Here is a 24,286-nt window from a genome sequence, read left to right as displayed (position 1 = left end):
GGTGGAGGACTGTGTCATTTTCATAATTTATACAATAATCGCAACTTTTTTGCACTTTTCGCTGTGGTGGTGGCGAACGAGTCTTCCCGTTTTGGGGTACAGCATACAGTCTCGTGAAGGCAATTTCAATAAATTATTCAAATTATAAGATTTCCTCCCAAAGCTGGAACTCTCTGATGGTCACAAATGCCCATTTGTAGATATTTGTGAGCTATCATATTCGTTACAGCAGGAGAAGAAGTTCTACTTCATAGAACACAATCAGTAAGCATGCTCCAACAAAACCCCAAATATGCACAACCCATCCATAGGATTTCTCCTCATTTAAAAACCCGAAGCTGCACGCTTCAATCCAAATGAAGAATTTCACTGCTCATTGTTTAATAGTTCCCGGAACAAATCAAAATTTCATGATCGCTTTTCTTGGTGCGCTTGGTTTGCTCGCTATGTCTGCCTGCATGCCACATTTCCCTATCGGGAGGTTCGGATCGCGCCTTCATCACCACCGTTGTCGTCGCAAGACTCGCTCAGACACCAAGAGTGCAAGATCCGAACCATTATTTTTTTGTTATTTTTTATTTTATGTCGTCTCCCAATAAAGTTCAAATGCGGAGATCATCAACGACAGCAGCAACAACAGTGCCAGTCAGTGTGCACAGTCGTTAGCGCGGCGTGCAATCGTTATTGTCGCGTCGCGTTGTTGCTCGATAAAAGCGTGTGAGCTTTGGAGAACGATCAAACGCGACAAGTTTGTTTTCTGCTGGAAGAAGTATTCAGGATGCAAGCAAGAGAGGTGATTCATTCACCCAACAGTGCAGAATTCCCTGCACATTAATAGCACATTTTTTATAACTCCTATAAAGTTGTGCTGGTTGTTAGGACATGGCCAATGCAATAAACAGTTCTTTCTTTCTTTTTCTCTTTCTTCCTCCACTTCAACTTTAAACTTGAGTAGATACAGTGATATATAATGTCTGCCGTGGTGAACAATTGCATCTTTGCATTACTCTTTCTCATTCTGCCCCACATTGTCCAACAATTTGACGTTGCAGGCGTCATTTTCGTCTAAAAATAGAAGATCACCAATACTTACACATTGAAGATATCTGTTTGCCCCAAGCAGTTCCTTGGTTGCTAGTGTAAATATAGCTGATCTATCATCTATACATTGTCTAGAATCTTTGAACTAAAATATATGCCAACTTTCCAACCGACAACATTGATTTTGATTGGATTGATTGTTTTGGTGCAGGGACAATCGATAGTTTTTGAAGCACTGTTTGTTTGTCGATTTTCTGCGCCAATCGCGCCATCTGCACCATCGAGAAAACTCAAAATTCCAATACTTTTCAGCAGCAGCTTGTTCCGAAGAAAATAACCCATCAAAAGTATTGGTTTATGAATAAACATTAAAATTTATGTGCCCCACACAGTTGTTGCAGCAGTGCATTTGCATTTATGAAGTGCTGTGGTGACCACACGACGACGCTTAAGATTGATGAAAACTCCAAGGGCAACGACGCGACGCGACGGTAGGGAATCGCGTCATAAACACACGCATTCAGAAGGCGGAGGCACCATATACCCACAAACATACAATATACCTACCTATGTTAAGTGTATGGACATTTCTTGGAGAAAGGTGGGAGATCCAATCATCATAATTCATTTGGTGCTTTGTTGGAAATTTGTAGATCAAATTTTACAGAGGTCATCGTATGTTTCAAGGATGGATTTTATGGAATCAATAGGGACGTTTGTATGACAAAACATATGTAGCTTTAACTTTGGGAACTTCTTCGGAAATTTGATGGGAAACTTCCTCGGCAACTTTTTTCGGAGTTCCTTCAGTATTTTTTTTCGGGAACTTCTCTGGTTTTTCAAATATTGTGATAATTTCTCATGCATTATTGTATTTTTTTGCGAATTCTTTCCGCAATTTATTTAGACATGTTTTCGGCAAATCGCTTAGAAAATTCTTCCGTAACTTCTCTGAAAATTAATTCGATAATTACTTTGAAAATTCAATCGGATATTCATGACAAATTTTGTCAGGCAAATATTTTGGAAACTTCTTTGGTAATTTCTTAACTAATTTCGTTTCATCGTTTTGGCAAGACGGACTTGGTGGGCTAGTGGCTTCCGCTTCTGATTTATATGCAGAAGTCCTGGGTTCAATCCCTGGCCCGTCCTTTCTCTCCTACTTTGTATCTTTTTATCTGTTTCTCTTCTCTACATATACAATTTATGTATATTGATAAGTTTATAGCCATCGCTTGAACAGAAACGGGTTAAAAAGTCGTTTCCCTTCCTTCAAACTTTCCTAGCACAATATCAATCTATCATATAACGTCTACGAGTTATGCAATCAAGCAAACTGTGTCGCAATATCTTCATACCAACCATACCTGACCAACACTCCGACAACCGCATGAATTTGTGCAGACGCAGAGGTATATTCGGTCTGATGTGGATACAAATGATTGCAATCACGTCCTTCCTCTTCCCCATTTTTTTTATTAATTCCTGCAGTGATTCCTTTAGAAATTTCTTCAAAAACGCATCTAGAAAGAAAATCCCGCATTTTTTTTTTTGTAAACTCCTTTTGCAATTTATTTCAGGATTTTTTTTAAATTTCTTCAGAAATTCGCTAGAGAATTTCTCAGGCATTTTTTTAAATCGGCAATTCTTTCTGTAATTCCATGGCAAATTTCTTTGGCACTTCCGATAATGAATTACTTAATTTTCAAAGAAGTTGTTCGATAAATTATTGAAAGAATGGCTGCCGGAATTTACGAAAAAAAAATGCCGGAAGAATTCTTGATGAATACGCTGACAGAGCTGTGAAAAGAATTCCAAGTGTATAGTTTTTTTTTTTTACATTAACTTGTACCAAGGGTGTATTATTATAATAAATAAAAAAATAAAAAATGTTTACTTTTACTTGTTTTGAAAATTGATAAAAATTAAAAATTTGAGAGAAAAAATAGTTAAAAGCATATGACTATCCAGGGCATATGACCATCCACATTTTCAGGTAGAAGCTCTTAACTAGAACAAAATTTCATTTGAATTGAAAAAGGTCTCGTCTACACGATTCGTACGTTGAGCAGGAAATGCTCATTTGAGCAATCAATAATTTTACGCAGCATAATAGTGAACATTCATATCAATATCATTAGCTTTATCACAGCAATTCGTACAATACAGACTACGATGCATTGAAATAATGTGCTACATTTTTTTTGTAGTGCTAACTATGTTTAATAGCAAATATAAGTATTCCTTCAAAATTTTCTACGATTTCTTTGGAAATTCTTTCTGCAATTCCCAAGAACATCCTATCGGCAAGTCGATTAAGAATTGTTTCAGCATTTTTTTGGAAATTGCTAAGGCAATTCTTTATCCTTTATCCTTTATCCTTTGTGAATTTCTCTGTAATTTTTAGGCATTCTTTTAACATTTTTTCAATCAATTCCTTTGGGAAATCCTTTGGTAATACCTTCAAAAATATATTCGGTAACAACTGATTGGGTAAAGGGAATTTCTTTTGATTTTGTCTGGCATTTCTACTGCTATTCTTTAGGAGCTCCTTCATCATTTTTTTTCAAGAATTCCTACGTTTATTTTTTTTAACAAATCTTATTAGGATCTTTTTCGGCCATTGTTTGTGAGGTAGCTATTGTGAATTCCTTTTACAAAGCACTAACCTCCTTGCCCACTGCTCCTGTCTCCATGCAATTTCTATTTTTTATGTATGAAGTGGCGAAGATTAGAGCAGAAGTTTAGGGGGCGGAGTCTAGCGCTTTTACCTTATGAATAATTTAAACAATTCCTTCGTAAATTCTTCAGAAATGCTTTTCATGATCATGTTGCTGATGCATTTTTTTTTATCCTTTCCGCAGTTTGTTTAGCAATGTTTTCGGAAAATTCTTTGAAAACTTATTTGAACACACTTCCGGGAATAAAATCAATATTTTTTTTTATAAATTTCATCGGAACTTTCTTTAAAATTTTAACAGACAATTATTTTGTCTGTTCAGATTTTACCACATTTCTTTACCCATATTCTTTGAGAGTCCTTTCGGAAACGTATTCAAATTCTGTGGAAATTTATTCACTTGCTTGTGGTTATTCCTTTGGAAATTTCTTCAGCAGCTCTTTGGAATATTTTTCGGCATTTCTCTTGGAAGCTCATTAGATAATTATCGTCAAAAATATTTGAAAATTAGTTCGAAAACGCATTCGGCAATTTATTTGTTTAGTTTTTTTAGGTGAAACTTTTGGACATTTCTTTAGCCATTTTCTAATTTTAGGAAAGGCCTCTGGAAATCGTTTCGTAACTTTTTTTTTAAACTCCTTCAACAGTTCTTGCAGAAATTCCTTCAGCAACGTCTCTTTAAAAATTTCTTATTCAATTCCTTGGGAATTTCTCAGGTAGCTTGTTTGAAAATTTCTTGAAAAATTCATTTAGCATCAGTTTTTTTTTTTGAAAATCGACGATTCTTTCTGGAATTTTATGGCAAATATATTCAGCACTTCCGATAGAGAGTTTTGGTTTTTTATCTGTCTGAAAAATAACACAAAAAATGGAGTCAGAATTGTAGAAAAAGTTTCTAAAAGAATTGACCCAGAGGCCTGCAAGGGTCCCCAATTAGCTTTATGGATAAGGCTTGGGCATGGATTTGGATCACCTTTGGGCATAATGTATCATTGTGCTTGCCTCACAATATACAAATTCATATAATCAATTAATAACTGTGGAAGTTAAAGAGAGATGACCCATTCCAGAATGTAGAGTCACAAAGAAGAAGACCCAGAGGTAATTTCTTGGGTCGTTGCAAAATAAAAAGTTTCCTAAGACATTTTTGAACAAAATAGGATTTCCAGGATTTGCCGAAGGAATTAAAAAAAATAAAAAACTGCCGAAACATATTCTAGATTTTGTAGCTATAAAGATTTATACTTCTCTCCTATTTTCTTGTGACTATATCCTCAGGTGTCCATGTTCATGATAAATACTTTATTAATATTTTTATGGCCTGATATCCCTTTTGTGACGAACAAGCAGAGCGATTCCACGAACAAGTGGGAAATTTTTCCAGTTTTTATTTTTTGTATTTTTTGATTTGCATGGAACCTTGCATACAAGTCTTTGGGGAACAAAAACGCCGTTTTGCATACTTGGTTCGCCATTTTTAATCTAGCCTTACTTATGAGAAGGGCCTATGAAAAATGCACATGATATCTTCAAAAAATTGTATCTCGAAAACGGTTTGTCCGATCGGTTTGGTGTCTTCGGCGAAGTTTTGAACAATTGTTGGTGCTATATGGAGAAAATATGCACGGTAAAAAAATATGTTTGGTTTTTGTGATTTGAACTAAAATATAGATTTTCCCTCAAAAGTGACATGTCAATATTTTTTTTATTATCCTTATGTTATAGCTGACTGAAAATGCTACCTAGTGCACAGTGGATTGTTCTGGAGAAAAATAGGTTACAATGGAAAAAAAATGTTTTAAAAAATTACGGTTTTCAAAAAAAGCTATTAAGTAAAGTCAAAAAAGTTTGTCGCCCTAATTTTATGAAAGTACATCAAATTTGCAAGAAAAAAGTACTTCGGTAACATTTTTCTAAGATGCACCGTTTAGAAGATATTACTAATTTAATATTGATTTTTTTGATAACTTAATAAGTTTTAGCCCTTTTCGAATGTACTCCGTGTTTCTCCAGTTTCAAAAGTATTTTTTTTTCGGAAAGATTGGAAAATTTTGAGTTAAAATGACGCTGACAGCTTAAAGATTTGAGTGAAATTCTCTGCCTTAAAAGTATTTTGAAAAACAAGTTACAAAATCCCACTATCAGGAACAATGATTTCTTCCAGTGGTTTTTGATGTATTGTGTTGAAAATGTGCATTCAACTCTTGCATATCACAAGCTCCTCAATTAGCAAGATTCAAAAGAGCGAATAAAGCTTATTTTTCAGGGGTGGTATTTGTGCGCAATAAAAAATAACATTATACTTTGTATATCAGTTTATTTTTATTCCTGTATTTTTATCAAATTATTGTTTACACAACTTTCTTAACAATATCGAATATTTTGGCATCATTGTCAGGGCAGTTTGAATACAGCTTTGCCTTTATTGTATTTTCTGATAGAGGAAGAAATGAGTGGAATTTTTGAGTTCCTTGAATTGTTTTTGCATTATTATATTAATTATTTAGCTGCAAAGACATATTTTCGTATTCTTCTGTAGTAGAATAACAAAATGACAACTTTGTAAGTTTTTCTTCTTTTCGTTTGTTTGCCCAATTAAACAACTCTATTGCAGTCTTTATCGGGTGTTCGCGTTCTTTGGCTAAACTTGCTCTGGTAGCCATGCGTTTTATCGTACCTCCAATAGCATCGCATGGACCTTTTCCGTGCGATGTTGCGAAGAAATGCCATTCAGCGTCAATACCATACTTTGACTTAAACTTACAAAGGCTAGAAAAGTTTTTTCGGTTTTTATACTGTGAAGCAGCACCATCTGACATAAAATAAATTTGTTTCATGTTTTTATTTTGATCAATTTGTAAAAAGTTCATCATTTTATCAATAAACAAATTAACAGCGACTGAATCATGTCTTAGTTCTTCTGAAATTATAATGAAGCTAAAATGTTTAATTTGCCTATTTTCAGTATAATATATTACGAAAGGATGGATTGTGGCCTGTTGCACGTTCCAATGGTGTGATTGAACTTCATCCTGCAAAACGAAGCTGTAATTTTCAGAAAAGTCACAAATAGTCAAAAATTCACCATCTTGCAAGTTCTGTTTTGTAGTTTTCAAAAAATTGGATTGTTCGGTTTTTACAAAATCATGCGGAATCAAACTTTCTAATTTTGAGCTGAAAAATGTAACAAAGTCATCGGTTTGCTTTACAATAGTTTCTAAATCACATCTGTCAGTGGTAACCCATTGTTCGAATGAAAGCTTTTCAACAAAGTTTTCTTCCAGTTGTTTCAATAAACTGTCTTCTAAAACTGAGGTATCTGGGCAGTTTTTACATCTTCGTAGATGGCAATGAGTTGTCTTATTTTCGCAAAGTAATCTATTCGTTAATGTTTTTAGATCATTCAAGACATTGTATTTTTTTAAGCTATGTAGAATTAAATTGACATTTTCATGCGTAGTGCAAACGCAAACATTATGTGTTCCTGTGATAGTCAATAGTTTACAGTGCCTTGGCCGGAGGCTTGCAAATGATGAAAACCCTATTTTTACATTGACGTACATTTCATTAAAGCGATTAAAAGCTTCTCTTAATGTCATCATTAACAATCTTTTCTGAACAGCTAATCTCTTATTTCCTGTCTTTACGCTAACAAAATCTCTTTGGCCTGGCATTGCACGGCTTATATCATCGTCCTCAAAAAAATTCAAAACCAGTTCTTTTGTTTCATTACTCAAAGCTTTTCCAGAGCTTGAACCTTGAGATGAATCTAATACATTATTTTTTTCCTTTCTTGCATCTGATGCCATATTTCTACTAGTTTTAAATTCGTCTACAATTTTTTGTACTGACCATGATTTTGGTAACAACGATAAAATTGATAGTTTTTCTTGCCTTGTGGCTGAATTTAAAAATTTAATTTTCATATTTTCTATGACTTCATTAAACTTGTTTGCTTTTTCTGTTTTAGCGTCTAATTTAAAAAGATTTCTTCGTACACCTTCGACGATTTCAGCGCACTTTTTTTTTCAGGATAGTGAACATTTTTAACCTTACCTAAATCTATAGGCGAAACACGAATAGCTGCTATTCCTCGGTTGAATATTTCGACGTCTACAGGCATCGTGAAGTCTTCATTTGATTGAATTGTGCTTAGCGTTGACGCTGATGGTATCGTGACCAAACTTTCATAGCTTTGCGAATCAGGTACAACAGGTATGGTCTGAACAGTTGGCATCCTTGAGCCACCGGCTACGCTTTGTTCTTCGTTTTGGGTGAGGTGAGCTCTTGAATCAATATGTAGACGGCAAGACGAACAAATACGAAAATCCTTGGTGTTCAGTGTGGATACCTTGGAAAATCCAATTGACTTTAGTTTTTGGATGATACCATCCGTGAGATATCGCAGCTCTTTCGAACACTGAATGTCTTTGAATGGACGAATACATCTGATTTTACTCATTTTGTAATCTGTAACATAGAAAATATTTTCCAATTGTTAGTTTTGAACGAAAATATCACAACACATATAATTAAAATGTGTATTTAAAACTTACCTTTGCACCAAAACGTGTTACACTTTCCTTTACAATTATTATGTTATCAAACAACACTGGATCTAGTTCAAAAACACTGGATTATTAGCTGAAATTACTATGAAATCACTATGCTTCTAGCAACCTTTCTGCATTTACTGTTTGGTTTTCCCTAGTAAATACTGGATGAATTCAGAACCGAGTCAGACATTATTATACAGCTCACGGGTATAAATCATAGAATGCTGGGTAAAGACTGCTGGAAGATAGGTAGAGTTGAACGCTCAGGTATCGTCAGGTACGAGTTTGGAGAGTTGGAGCGAGGTAGATTTGCTGGCGTAGGTATATTGTTATTGAAGAAGATTGTAAATTGTATATACCTGGAATGAATAAAGAGTGCGGCGGTTGTTGATTGAGGTATCAGTCGGCAGCCGTCTAGTTTGATGGAAGGTGACTAATATTATACTAATATTATACCAATTTTAATCAAAATTGGCTGAAATCTTGCGAAAAGCTGGAATTATACTAATGTCATACGTTGATTTGATCCACTTTTTTGTTTATTGATCTTTGTTCTGCCGCTTGTGTTGTGTGTAAGAGGTAGCAGTCGCGTTCGAATGAAATAAAGCAAGCTGACACCCGACCGCGACAACGAAACGAAGGCAGTGAAAAGTGTCGAATGTTTACAAGCCTGGGCCAGCGTGGCCATGGTGGACTAGTTCCAACAAAGACCATGTTTACAATCACCAACTGTACGTAGTACAGCTAACTGGTATCTAATTACCTGTATCTAATACTTATTAGCACGTTTTCAGCAGAAGGCACCAAAAACCACTGGAAGAAATCATTGTTCTTGATAGTGGGATTTTGTAACTTGTTTCAAAATACTTTTAAGGCAGAGAATTTCACTCAAATCTTTAAGCTGTCAGTGTCATTTTAACTCAAAATTTTCCAATCTTTCCGAAAAAAATACTTTTGAAACTGGAGAAACACGGAGTACATCCGAAAAGGGCTAAAACTTATTAAGTTATCAAAAAAATCAATATTAAATTAGTAATATCTTCTAAACGGTGCATCTTAGAAAAATGTTACCGAAGTACTTTTTTCTTGCAAATTTGATGTACTTTCATAAAATTAGGGCGACAAACTTTTTTGACTTTACTTAATAGCTTTTTTTGAAAACCGTAATTTTTTAAAACATTTTTTTCCATTGTAACCTATTTTTCTCCAGAACAACCCACTGTGCACTAGGTAGCATTTTCAGTCAGCTATAACATAAGGATAATAAAAAAAATATTGACATGTCACTTTTGAGGGAAAATCTATATTTAAGTTCAAATCACAAAAACCAAACATATTTTTTCACCGTGCATATTTTCTCCATATAGCACCAACAATTGTCTAAAACTTCGCCGAAGACACCAAACCGATCGGACAAACCGTTTTCGAGATACAATTTTTTGAAGATATCATGTGCATTTTTCATAGGCCCTTCTTATAAGTAAGGCTAGATTCAAAATGGCGAACCAAGTATGCAAAACGGCGTTTTTCTCCCCCAAAGACTTGTATGCAAGGTTTCATCCAAATAAAGATATATGAAAATTACTCATTGCTGAAATGATATGGAACCGCTCAGCACAATTGTGCTGTTGAGCGATAACAGTTTTGCGTATTTTTTCATCTATTTAGACCTTGTTTTATGAGATGTAAACTGTTTCAATAATTCAGCTATTAAGCAAACTTTTGTTTACGTTGCCTCTGAGATTCACCACAACAAATTAAACAAAAAGTGAATAAAAAACGTAAAACATGAAAAAGTTTATCTGTCGCATATTTTTATCACCGATTTATCTAGGTAGTCAAAGCTAGAAACCGAAAGATAAAGAGTAGTTCCTTCAAATAAGGAAAAATAGTTGTTGTTTTGTTGGAAAGTCTGAGAGTTCTGGAGAGCCAAAGTTGAGCGCTCCGTCCCGAAAGGGATATGGATAACAACAATCATCATCCACTAGGTGATGGTAGTGTGAACTGGACGATGGGTTTTCACAAACATTGTTGTAGCTGTTCCGCATGTTTATCTCTAATGTTGAAAGGATAAAACATCAAAGGGACACAACGCCGAAAGAACAAACCAGAAACTGGCGAAATCAGCGATTTAGAGATAAATGTGTATTGTTATGGTACGGAAATACATCTTAAAAGCGGCATGATATCATGACTTGTTTTGCCGTAACATAACCTCGACGTTACGTTTTCCATATTTGGAGCTAAAAAGAATAATTTGTGGCATGAAATCATGCTGCATACACTCTGAATCACAATGATTTTTTTTTGAAATCATGAGCCTTATTTATGTAACCAATATTTGTCATTAATAGTTTCGGTTTCATAGCCGAAAAGTAGACAAGTGAATCGAAACATCATGCCACATGTACTCTTGAATTATTACGAAAATTTATGAAGTCATAAGCCTTACTTATGAAGCTTGAGCTTATCATTTAAAATTTTTTTGACGTTTTTTCATTTATGATTATAACTGCTCTTGTAATCAATTACTTTTTGGTGATGTTAACTCTGTTCACCCAATTTATGTGGGATGGTGCGAAAGGAATTGAGAACAACAATATAGTGATTGAAATTAGGCGCCGTCCATAGTAAATGAAGCAAAAATATCTTTTCCGGGAATTATTAATATTACGTTTAAAACAAACGCACTATTCCTGCTGCAGAAGTTACTCAATTCGGTTCTCTCTTCACACTACGGTTTTGAAAACTCGACCGGGGACCGAATTCTAGACCGCCCGAAACCCAGGAGAATTCCCGTACCATGACGTATTTAATCTTCCATTCAGACCAAAACTTTTGCATGACATTTTCGAGTTTAGGTTGAGTTTGGCAAAGCCACCTTCACAGGGACACCCTAACTGATTGATAATTTTATTAAAATAAATAACGGTTTGTAGCGGTTTTCGTAACGATAGTTAGTTAAATAATTATAATTTATATAATTATAATTTTTATTATTTATTCAGGAACCCTTGAAAAAGGTCCCACACAGACCAAAACATCGGGAAAAATTATAAACTAGCGTTTTCGTTTCTTCCAAAAACTGCAAAGCCAATACTCCGAAGCAAAAGCATCCCAGTCGTATACCAACCAAGTCATGAATTCGGAAACGGATTTTTCTCGTAAACCCGTACGTTATTAACATTATAGTTTGATGCTAGGTGGAGTTTGAATTTTGCTTGCCAGCTTCCATTTGTACATACTGCATAAGTAGAACGATTCGTTTGACGAAAAGCAGTTACTACCGCTGAAAGAAAAATGATTCGCTTGTAGGTAAGGTAGATATGATTTTCATAAGTTTACAAAATAAAATGAAAGTCGTAAACTTGTATCAACGACTTTCATGACTATCATGTATACCAAATTATTTAGTATTGTATGATAGAGCAACAACAACGTTGTCTGCAAGTTCATACAGATCATTATCAATGCAGTCAAACGCACTGCATACAAGTGTATTTGAATGTTTCCTATACTGCCGTCGTACGCATAATTGTCCCATGTTATATGGGAATCCTATATAACATGGGACAACTATACGTAGAGTTGCAGTATATGAGTCCTAACTGGCAAACAACCTAGAGGAGTATGACATTTGCTCACCACGCTAATGACACATGCGAGCACCCTGTAATCGTCAAATTTTCTGATGTCTGACCTAGAAATCCACCCTCCAATTCATGTTAGACCTGCAGCAACGACAGACAGACAGTCAGACAGACGGGCAGATATCGTTTATGCGATTAGGTTGGCATTGCCCAATGCGCGCGATCTATCGGGTGTTTGCGTAGTGACCCAGTAAAAACGCGAACCACCAATCGGCCAATAGGTAATAATAATAATCAGCGCAACATGCCCAATCAAACCGCATAACCACCGCGGCGGCGTCCTCGTGGTCTACCCGCCTGCGCTGCGTGTGGAGGGTCCGACCAGTTGTTTCTTCGCAGGGATCTGCACCAGCTAAGTAAAGTGTCCGGTCCGTCCAGTCCAGTATGCTGCGCTGTCCTGGTGGAGGTCGTTCGTTCGTTAGTTCGGTGTGATGATTGAACTGCCACCCTCCGTGAGAGCGATCTGAGTGTGCAAGCAATTCATACCTTTATAGATTTATTCAGTCACTCGCAGATGCGAGAACAGTCAATTAGTCACAGGAAAATAAATTTCAGTTTCAATTTCTTTACGTCTGGATGGATCATATGTAGTTATGTTCTACTTCTCTTCTTCTTTGAATTCTTTGTTCCTTTTGTTTCTTGCTATAACATCCCAGCTGAAACAAGCCTAGAGATAAATTGGTGAGCTCGTTCTACACTATTTCCTTAATTTTGCTTCGAATTTGCTGTACATACATCCCGAGACATTTTAAAGTAAAATAAATTCCAATTTTTATATTTTGCTGTCATTTGTAAAGTGAAACAGGACGTAATTGAAATCATCAATTACTGTACTTAAACTTTGAAGATGCAAAAATCAAGTTTTACTGCACGGGTAGCAAAAAAAACGCAAAAAAGTGACTTTGGCAACTCCAAAGCATAAGAAAACACCCGGCCAAACGTCCCCGCCAGAACCAGTCCATTTTGGGTACTCTTCCGTGGGAGTTTTTCCACTGACGTCCGCACATACAAAGTTGGCATTTGTTCTCGCCTTTCATTAATTTCTCGCTCGTTGGCTGACTGGCTACCACATACGGACGGATGACCAGCAGTCGTCGTCAGTCCAGTGTTCCTTTATGGTGGATCTGACTATACGCTATCTCCACACTCAGTCACCACCACCTTTTCCACTTCACACCGAACAGATAAAACTGTAACGCCATAAAACAGGCTTATTTACATAAGAAATCGCATTCTTAGTTTCGTTTTTGTTCTTGTTCCCATTCGTCCAAGTTCTGAATCTCTACGCGCAGCCAGTGCCGCCGCCACGCCACAGAAGCAAGGCGAAACGATAGCTCTCACACTGTACCTACGCCAAGATCAAGCGATCGACCAGAGAACACAGAGAGGCGATCCAAGTCAGTCGGTTGTTCTTCGGGACCTGGACGGACCGGACCGGACCGGATGGTTGTCGTCATTTGCTTTGCATGGCTTTCTAAATTATTAGAAACAACGAACGATGAACGACGACGGAATGAGGTGGAACTGAAGTGGCTTTATCGAATTTATTGGAAACATTTGCCTGGGTAATTATCGTCGCCACTAGCTGGCGGTCGAGCGATTAGAAGACGGCAAGTCGTGTGATGCAGTTTGTCTGAGCAGCTGTAATATTTTACACAGATGTTGATTATTGGTCGAGTTGCTGGCGGATGGCTGAGAACTGGCCTGTCCAGCGTGAATGGTTTATGAGAAATTTTATTCTTTCAGGCATGGATGATGATAACTGGTAGATGAAGTTCTATCATGACATTCAGGTTGAAAACATCGTAGTTGCAAGGTAGCAACAACACAGTTAAAATTCTCGCATTTATTTTACATTTGACAATTTCCAGCTCCACACACGAATCTGACGCATGAGTTGCTATCCGAAAATGTTTTTTATGGCATTTGTTTTGCAATATTCTTCATCAAACTTTTGAATAGACGGGCTTGGTGGTCTAGTGGCTACCGCTTCTGATTCGTATTCAGAAGGTCCTGGGTTCAATCCCTGGCCCGTCCCTTTCACCCTACTTTGTATCTATTTGCTTTCTCACTCTCTCTTCTCTACATATACAACTCGTGCATATTCATATGTTCATAGGCATCGCTAGAACCAGAAACGAATCGAAAAATTCGTTTCCCTTCCTTCCAACTTCCACAGCACAGTGTAGTACATAACGCCTGCAAGTTATGCAACCAAAGCGAACTGTGCCGCTTGACCTTCATAGTAATCATCGCACAATCTATCACTTTCCGAACACTATAAATATCCGCTATCCATGGATCGCATCACCGACCCAACGGTGACTCCCAGATCTTCCATCCTTTCCGTCTAGCAGATACCCCACTGTAGCGTGGTTCAAAAAATCGTTTTTGCTCCACACCGCTTATTCGATTCGTAACCAGATTCCAAGCTTTCTCCCAAAAATTGAGCTAATTTGGTTGAAAATTGAGAGTGCACAAGCCCTTCAAAGTTTGTATGGGAATTACTATGGGAAAAGGACGTTTTTCATTCAATTGACCGTAGTATTTCCCCAGGCGCCCTAGAGTGTTAGTTAACCCTTGGCAGTCTTAGGCTACTCTATCACCTACAACTTTGCCGAAGACCACATTCAAATCGAACGCCTCATTAATTAGTTATTGATTTTTGTCCAGGATGAAAATCTTGGATCATGATGGTTACACTATTCGATGGGCATCACTGCAATTTGCCTTGAAACATAGTAGCCATGATTTCTGTGTGCTATCTTCGGCGCTATGTGCAGCAATGTTGCCTGCTGCGAAGCTGAACGATCACTGTTAAAGTTTCTCCAGTTGGATAAAAATCGATAATTAATTAATGAGCCGTCCGATTTGAATGTGATCCTCAGCAAAGTTGTAGCTGATAGAGTAGCCTAGGACTGCCAAGGGTCAACTAACACTCTAGGGCACCTGGGGAAATGCTACGGTCAATTGAATGAAAAACATCCTTTTCCCATAGTAATTCCCATACAAACTTTGAAGGGCTTGTGCACTCTCAATTTTCAACCAAATTAGCTCAATTTTTGGGAGAAAGCTTGGAATCTGGTTACGAATCGAATAAGCGGTGTGGAGCAAAAACGATTTTTTGAACCACGCTAATACCCCAGTCCGTGAGGGGCTGTGGGGACGCAGAGGTGCCCTCGGTCTCTACACGCTAACCTGAAACTACCCATTGTCCGGGTCGATTCTACTCGGATTTTCATGTTGTTAGCAGTTGTCAAAAGCTGGGTAAACCGAAAACCCAGATTTCTTGAATGTGGGTAAATATCTGGGTAATCGTCTCTTTGTCATTTTCCGGTTTGAGAATATGGCAGCGGTTAGGAGAACGCTGGAAATTAAGGATGTTTCCGCGAAAAATAAGCGAATAAATGACGGGAAACCAGAGAAATTCTTCCGGGGAACTGTTTTCCTGCATCAGGTAAGTGAACAGAACATGGAATTTATGAGCTTTTTATCAAAAATCTATTTTTTTGTAGGGTGACCAGGTGGAGCTGCAGGACAGCTAATAGCAAAGCCTGTACCCTTTCCCAACTTTCCCCCTACTAGGACCAATACTCACGATGGACTAGACGGTGTCGTCAACTTGAGCAAAGTGTGTACCCGGGTAGAGGTGAAATAGTGACGATCAAAACGTGATATGGGTTTGATTGATATAAGAGATAAAAGATCTGAAAATAATATCTCACAAATGTCCCTGGAACATCTGAGCAATATCAAAATTTGATATTTTAAGATCAAACGAATAGCTCGCTGCTATTTGTCAGATCTTACAAAATCTGTTGCCAACACTGGCAGCACTGCCGAAGGGGCCAGTAACAATTCGAGACTGCCCATTTATTTTGAACTACAGTCAGACACTATTGAGGTGGTAACTGTCTAGATGACATGATCCGTATCGTCTATACATGCAAGGCGAATATAGAGGGAAGTGTCAAGAATATCAGATTCGCTTCGTCATCATCAATTAGCGTAACATTTCTACTTATATTGATAGTATTTAGATGAAAATTGAAGTGCATTGTAGAATTCTACCGTATAGAGAACTTTATTGTAAGTAACCGATAACGGTGTTCTCCGTCAGCTTATTTAATTCCGCAAAATCACGATCATTTAGGTATACTCACCTTGCACAATTAGGGCATCGATTTGTTGGATTGCGATAGTTGTAGAAGGACCAAATTGTAGGTAGCACACAACATAGTTAAAAAACCGTAAGCTAATTTTCATAATGGATTAATTACAGCTTCAAGAATTACTACACAGAATTCAGTGAGTTTTCTCTGAGGAGTCCGAAAAACTAATCCAACAAAATCTAAATATGATATGATGATGATGTTCCAGGAGTAAATTTATGATTTTATTTTTAGATCTTTTATCTCTTATGTCAATCAAACCCAAATCACTTTTTGATCTCCACAAGGGGCATGCAACTCTAAACCTTTGCTAGTACTCAAAAATACTAAAAATACTACGAAAATACTTCGACGCAGTATGCTGGTTGCTTTGATGGTCTTGGTGAAATTCGTCCCACTTTTGTGCGAGTTGTCAAAGCCACCAGTATGCGTCGAGTCGAAATCTTCTTGATTTCGATTTTCTATCCATTTGCTTGATCCGATTTATTGAGTCCTAATCCAAATGTTTCTCGTGAATATACAAGTTCTATTTTTTAAGATTTCTTCTTTTCGTTTGACTATTGGTTCAAGCGAATATGTTAAATATTTGATTCAAGTTATGAAAATAATGGTCAACGCTTTCGGTTTCCAAATTTTCTGACTCTTAGACATGGCATCAGATTCTCAGAATTTTCTGATGAATGCAATAAAAGATCACTTAGACGTTATCATTTGGCATTTATTAGTCTGACTGTTTTGACGCTATTAAAGAGCAATCGAAAACCTTCAAATATGGTAGATTATACGCCAGATAAAGATAATAGAATAAATGAGCACACTGCCAGGATGTTTCATTGCTGTAGGTTTTAGTCAATTGGTCCTCAAATATATTTTCAAGTGCACCAAACCTTTAAGCGATCCAACGTTCAAGTTTATTATTTTCAAACATGTAGTTCGGTTCAGAGACTCCAAAAAACTGGAACTAGATTGTTTTTTTTTTTTAATTTGTGTCTGCCAAGCGCCTGATTTGTTGTTTCCGCTAGCCAGTAAACCCATGGTAAAACCTCTCATCTGTAAACCTCGACAACCCTAAAACAAAAGAAGCCGCAAATGAATATCTATTGGGAACAAGTTATTAGACCAAATTACCGCTCGAAATATGAGATTCCAGACTTTATTTCCTCGATCAAACGTAGAGCTCTGCGCTCAACTCCTAAAACAACCCAAATTGCTTTGAATAGATTCAACACGCAAGGTAATATAACTAACCTGCCATGTTAAATACCGTAATCCACAACGCAAACTTGCTTTGAAATTTGTGACGAACGGCGAAAACGTCGTTCTGTTCCAAACAAACACTTTTTTCCCGGTTGCTACGACACAAGGCTTGCTATGCAAATACTAGCAAATACCTAGAAATACTATCAGTATAATAACGCAAGAAATACTACAAAGTTTAGAGTTGCAGGCCCCTTGATCTCCATATCAAAATATGCTATTTTTGAGCTCTTTTCCTCTACTCGGGTAGTAATTAGTATTGGGTCGTAGTAGTTTTTTAAAAATACTGTTTTAACTGTTCCCATCGCACTAGTGTTTTGACCTAATGGAAGCTCCAAAGATAAATTGATAATTGTACAATATTTCAATAATCGAAAATCTCCGTGGTCACTGGACAACATTCAGAGAGAAAAAAGGCTGTCTATGTTAACGCCTTCAGAGTACTATTCGTGAGAAATATTTCAAAGAAGAGCAAAAAAAATATGTCATAGCTATTTTTTTAAAGATTTGATATTTCTGAAAATTATTCGGAGACAGCTACCAGAGCTAGCGTTTTTAGCCGATATGGGCAACTAGTTTTTCTGACAGCTTCTCCAAACAATTATCAAATAATATCCTAATACATTCTGAAAATTATTTCAAGCTGATTACCAATAGTGTCAATAAGCGATGTTGGTCATTGACAGCACCAGCATCATCCCCAAATAACTCTCATAATAGTGTTAGATAACACTTATTGAGCTTCCATTAGATGTTGCAAAGCAGTCAAACCCTGTATGCCAAAATATAGTCTATAATGTGTCAAATTGTGTCTAATATGTCAAATTAATTACGCTAGTCGTCTTCTGCATATCTGTGATCATCTCAGTCCGAAGTATTCTTATATCCACCGTAACCCTTTACATTGTTAACCGTTCTAGGTCCTAAAGAAACATGTAACTAAATTCCTGCTTTTTCTGTCAGTGTTATAATACCGTCTAGGATATATAGCCGAAGCGGTAAACGCACGGGTATTCAGCATGACCATGCTGAGGGTGACGGGTTCGATTCCCGGTCGGTCCAGGATCTTTTCGTAAAGGAAATTTCCTTGACATCCTTGGGCATAGAGTATCTTCGTGCCTGCCACACGATATACACATGCAAAATGGTCATTGGCAGAGGAAGCTCTCAGTTAATAACTGTGGAAGTGCTCATAGAACACTAAGCTGAGAAGCAGGCTTTGTCCCGATGAGGACGTTACGCCAAGAAGAGGAGAGAGAAGAGGAGGAGGATATAAAAACAAAAAAATCAGTCAGCCGATCTTTGTGCCAAAAATCTCTATGATAACGATTAAGATTTTTTGTCAACTTTTATATACTCATCCCTACAAAACCTGTAAAAATAAGTACAACAAATATAAACTCAATTCGAAAATTAACAGTTCAATCTTTACCTAATTAGTCCAAAATTTTCTAATGATAATGAATTTAATTGATGACATAACCTAATCTGTAAGGCTGTGGCTGTAAGTCAACTTATCCTAGCGTCCCCTGTCCTGTGTACTTTCGTATTCAAGTGATGAATAATGAGTGTAACGCAGAGACCTCCTCTACCCACTCTTGCATAACGTTAAATTTAACAATTATTGTTAAATTTGAGAATTTTCAAAGAATGCAAAGATTAGGTCTATGCAAGCTGAATTATAACTTGTCTTTGACTTGTGATAAATGCACAACGGATACTCCTTTGGTTTCCATTAGCACTTACGGCCGATTCCTTCACTTGCACTCAACTCGTAAACCAGATATATCTAGCTCAAAGTCCATGCGATAGTGAATAACTAGGCGCTAAAGTGCTAATGAGTTAAGCCCTTCAATCGCGTCAAGATTGAATATTCAGGGGGAGGGTTTATCAAAAATCTAAATTGGAAATAAATTAACAAAATCAAGGCCCCGGAGGAGCTGGGTACCGGTTACCCAGATTTTGCCACCAACATCGGTAACCCAGATTTGAGTAAAGGTGCCTTTACTCAGATTAGAATAACTGCAGTTTTGCTCAATCTGGGTCGCTTTGACGCCAATCTGAACTGAGGGTTAGCGTGTTGTAGCAACAACCACTACACTCTAACATTCCTATCCCTTCCTAGCTGACTATAAGGACTGGGCCGGCGCCGTTATTGATCAAAAATGTATGAGTTGCTTAAATTACAGTTTGAGAATAAGTGGAGTGTCCCAGCCCTGATTCATTTCGATCTCAGTACAATTGGTACCAGCTCAGATTAATCACGGAGGAGCAACCATTGGCATGTACAGGGTGTGAGGTTCCTGAGTGCAAACTTTTTAAAGGGTGATAGAGGACCATAAATGGTGAAAAAAGTTTTTCTATGCGTATGGTCAAATCTTAACCGTTGCGTAGTTATTGAACGTTCCATGTTTTTGACTATTATTGCCTTAACTGGCTATAACATGAAAATTGTCAAACATATCGCATTTTTTACCCTTGTTCGAAAGATTATTGAATTTTCTATCGAATGGCATCTTTGAACCGATTGGTTTAGTCGAATAACTAAGTTTTCTAGAGCAAATAGCTCAAAAGTAGTGTGTTTTAATTTGTTTTTGTCAATTATCTTTGAAAAATGCGTAATAAATAAAAAAAAATCTTAGGCAAAGTTGTGGCTCTGAAGGTACTCCTGCTTAAATACCTGAAAAATTCTCTTGGGAGAATTCTTGAAGAAGTTTCTGAGGGAATCCCTGAAAAAACTCCTGGAGGAATCACTGAAGATATTTTATTAGAAACCACATAATGAAATGCTGAAGGAAACTTAAAAGGAACTGCTGTAGAAATCTTTGATTGAAATCCAAGAGAAATTACAAAAAAAAACAACATCATGAGGAACCCCTGGAAGAGCTCCAGTAAGAATTCCTGGAATGAGTTCCTTGCGGAGTTCATACTGAAATCTTTGAAGGATTTCCTGGAAAAATCTCTAAAGCAATTACAGGAGAAATATATTCAGCAATTCCAAGAGAAACTTCTTTGAAAGTAGTTCCGTAGGAATTCCTGAAGAAACCTATAGGGGAATCCTTGAATAAGCTTCTGGTAAACCTCTGACGGATTTTCTCAATGGATCCCTGGAGAGTGCCGATACACCAGATACACCAGGAGTTGCGTAGAAAGATTTTTGGAAAGTTCCTGAAAAAATCTCTACTGCAATTCCAGAGGATATTTCTCAAACAATACCAAATTCCTGATCAAGGAATCTCTTAAAAACCATCTAGAGGAATTCTTAAATAAACTCCAGGAGAAACTTCTGACGGGTTTTCTAGAGAAATTTCTGAAAGATTTGAAGGAGATATTCCGAGAAAAATCTCTGAATAAATTCCTGGAGAAACCCATGAAAAACTTTCCAGATGAATCAATAGAGAAACTCTTGGAGGAACTTCAGAAGAAATCCTTCAAAAAATTTTAGTAGAAACCCCTGAAGGTTTCATTCCTGGTGAAATCCCTTACAGAATTTATGGAGGAATTCCTGAAGAGGTGCTGTCAGTGGCGTCGCGTAACCTCACTTTTTACCTGTGCACCAAGTAGAAATTCTTGATTTTTCTAAACAAATTTTCATATAATAATTAGAAAATGACGAGAATAGCTGCTTTCACTCATTTCTATTTCGATTTTGATCATAAATCCTCTGCAATTGCGAGTTTTAGGGTCGGTGCCTGTGTGAGGTTACGCGACGCCACTGGGTGCTGTAGGAGTTTCTGAAGAAATTTTTGATAAAATCCCAGACGAATTCCCAGAAGAAATCCCTGAGTTAGTTTCTGAAAAAAATCATGACGGAGTTTCTGGAGAAATACTTGAAAAAGTTTCTTGAGAAATCTTAATAGGAATTCTAGGGAAATTCCTGAACGAATTCCGACATAATTTTCTGAAGGAGTTTCAGGAGGAATCGTTGAAGAATTCCTGGATAAATTTACTTCAAGAGAAATCTCTCAAACAAGTTCAGTAAAATCTCCGAAGGATTCGAGGAAGAAAATATTCGAGAAATCTGTTTAAAAAATCTTGGAGAAATCTCTGGAGCACTTTCAGGTGAATCTTTGAGGAAACTCCCTGAGAAATTCCTCAAGGAATGCCCGGAAGAGTATCACAAGAAATTAAAAAACAAATCTCAAGGAACACCAGGCGGAATCCCTTAAAGATGTTTAGGAGGAATTTCTGCATAAGTTTCTGGAAAATCCCTCAATAAATTCCTGGAGAATTCCCAGAAAGAATCACTGAAGAAAATCCTTGAAGGAATTTAGGAAGAAATCCCTGAAGGAGTTCCTAAAGAAATCTCTCCAACAATTCCACCAAAAATTTCTCAAAGAATTCTAGGAAAAATTCCCAAAGATATTCCTGGAAGAATCCCCTCAGAAGAATTCCTTCAGAAATCGCCGATCAAGTTCCTGGAGGAGTTTATGAAGAAATTCTTGAAGACATTTCAGGAAAAAATCCACAAAGAGTTCTAAGAGAATCCCCAAAAGTCTTTCTTGAGAAATCCCTGGAAGAGTCCCTGCAGTAATCACTCAAGGAATTCCAAAACAAATCCCTCAAGAAACACCAAAAGAAATTCCAGAAATAGAAAATTCCTTTTTTTTTTTATTTTGTTAAGCAGTGTTATCATGGATTTTATTAGGGAAAATCCTGAAATTCTCAATTAAATATGCTGACAATCAGGAAATTATTTTGATAAGTCATAAATTTGAAGGATGTGTATGAGAGTTGAGACCACCATTATTGCGACATTCGGAGTTCCACTATATCGATTTTGTATGGAATGGAATCTCATTTCGATAGAAAAAAATTATAACTATTTCAAAACTTGTTAAATTTTTTTGCATTATCGTAAAAACGTTAGAGAAATTTTGATATTTTAGTCACTCGAGGCAAGAGATTTATTACAAAACTAAAAACAAATTTGTTCTAAAATATATAACACAACTTGTTATAATTTAATTACAATTTCTGACCAAAAAAAGTTTTATATGATCTGCCCCGTAACGTGGGTAGATCACCTTAGAATGGTGCGTTGCGGCGTAAGATCTACCACAACATCAAATTTCGATCTTGTTAATGTTTTCATGCCTAAAGTGGCCGATCTGTGGTAAGCAGACATTCTAGGATCGAGATTTGATGTGCTTTTTTAATGTTTTGTTACTAATACACATTTTATTTCAGGAGTAATCAGGTAAATGTTTCGCATATTAAATATGAAATATGAAATTTTAATAAATGCTTATTAATCATGATTATGATTGTTTTTCAAACAAATGTAGAACAAAACATACACAACACACACCCACATACATTACATATACATATCTCATCATATATTGGGAAAAGGAGGGACCATCAGGGCACCCGATTAAAGCGATTTAGACAGGAGCTTGGAACTTTCTTCTGGAAGGAGATTCTTTTCCCCTGACGCGGGTTTCGCGCAAGTGTCTCTGCTTGCGGGTCCGCACAACCCTTTTTGGCCCTTCATACAGGAGAATGACTAACCACTAACAAGAGCACAATCTTGATCAAATTGCTTTTCAGATTATTCCAGTGCTATAGGCAGCTGCCTTGCTACAATAGATGGTAGAACAATATCATCATCATCATTTGCGACGACTGTTTTACAACCCTTTGGGTAGTATCTTTGAAGTTTTGGACTTTTGTTTTCTATTCCCTTTGGTAAATGTAGATATGTAGAATCTCTCACATTGGCACAAAAAGCTCTTGGTTATGCGCTGTGCAAGTGCTCATTATTATCAATTATAGTTTTTTAACTCCATTCTACTAATGAAAAAGGAGATCAAGATTTAAAATAAAGGAGCCTTGAGCATATCCCCTCTGTTTATGTGTCAACTTAAGTCGTAATTAGGTAAAATAAGAATATTTTTCATTGCCAGTATACCTGACCACTCACTACTCCAAATTGATACGTTGCATTTGGTTGCACTTGTATAAAAACTACAATTCCTCGCATAATGACATCCGTTTTCGGTTAACGATCCTTACAATGCATAAAGTGGCAATTCGTTACGAACACCAACCATAACTTGTTTACAGAAGAAACCAGCAAAAAACGAAACATAATTACTCCACTCTTTTTGTTGGTTCTCAAATTCCAACCCAAGCTCAATTGTCACCAAGGTCAATTGGTAAGCCCGGAGGCCTCCCGAGTGTGTTTATGACTACCGACGATAATTGACACTACAATACCCTGGAAAATTAACCTTCGCTTAGCACTCGGCTCAGCAGTCACACAGTGGTGTCATCCGTCCATACCGAAACATTATACAGTTGGCCTTTCAGGGTTTCACTTCATCGCAACGACTGTAAACTTTTAAATACCTGTGCAACTCTCCTTCTCCATAAAGAAGCTCCGTTGCGTTTGAGTTCGGTGTAAACATAAACACGGTTTTACGGCTTTCTTCTCCGATTCTAGAGGACTTTGCGTTTTGTCGAACGAACGAGCAATAATTGCCCCGAAGGGTAAACGGTGGATAGGGCACACCCCCTATTTCGACCATTTCGGATTGCGGCCGGTGGTGCTGTGTGTATTCACCTGTCCTTTGAACCTTTTCGCGCGCTAGATAGGTAGTTAGTTAGCCTGGAGGGAAACTACCTGTCTTGGTTTCCTGATTGCTTCTTGGCTTAGGGTTGTGCCCTTTTTTGCGTTCTTGAACTGCTGGCTGCAAGCAACCTATTTATGACACTGCAACTAACAACCGTCGTCGCTTGTCGTTTGTTCGTTTGGGACAGTGGTTTTCAAATGGAGGTTAGAGTTAAATTAACCCTCGTCATTCTAGGAAAACTTACTAGCGAAAACCAAATGTGATTCCTCCTGGAATTCCACCAGGAATTCCTCCTGGAATTCCACCAGGAATTCCTCCTGGAATTCCACCAGGAATTCCTCCTGGAATTCCA

General features: G+C 37.1%; 2 protein-coding genes and 1 long non-coding RNA gene across 6 annotated transcripts in view; all 3 read right to left on the bottom strand.

Moving 5' to 3' along the window:
* The window catches only part of LOC109423693 (tyrosine-protein kinase Btk), a 471,634-nt gene that overhangs the window by 326,096 nt on the left and 121,252 nt on the right, over positions 1–24,286 (bottom strand). The gene's annotated exons all lie outside the window — the stretch shown is intronic.
* Positions 5,113–9,873, bottom strand: LOC134287727 (uncharacterized). Its single transcript, XM_062850370.1, has 2 exons — positions 8,278–9,873; positions 5,113–8,191 (listed from the first exon to the last, which is right to left on the bottom strand). Exon 2 carries the CDS (start codon positions 7,645–7,647, stop codon positions 6,217–6,219), a length of 1,431 nt encoding a protein of 476 aa, XP_062706354.1. The 5' UTR covers positions 7,648–8,191; positions 8,278–9,873; the 3' UTR covers positions 5,113–6,216.
* Positions 16,758–17,548, bottom strand: LOC115267544 (uncharacterized). Its single transcript, XR_003897851.2, has 3 exons — positions 17,348–17,548; positions 17,228–17,291; positions 16,758–17,167 (listed from the first exon to the last, which is right to left on the bottom strand). It is a non-coding gene; the product is annotated as an uncharacterized LOC115267544 (long non-coding RNA).

The sequence above is a fragment of the Aedes albopictus genome, chromosome 2 (assembly GCF_035046485.1).
Source record: "Aedes albopictus strain Foshan chromosome 2, AalbF5, whole genome shotgun sequence".
NCBI lineage: Eukaryota > Metazoa > Arthropoda > Insecta > Diptera > Culicidae > Aedes > Aedes albopictus.
Note: the sequence above shows the minus strand (reverse complement) of the source record. Positions and strands in the feature narration are given on the sequence as shown.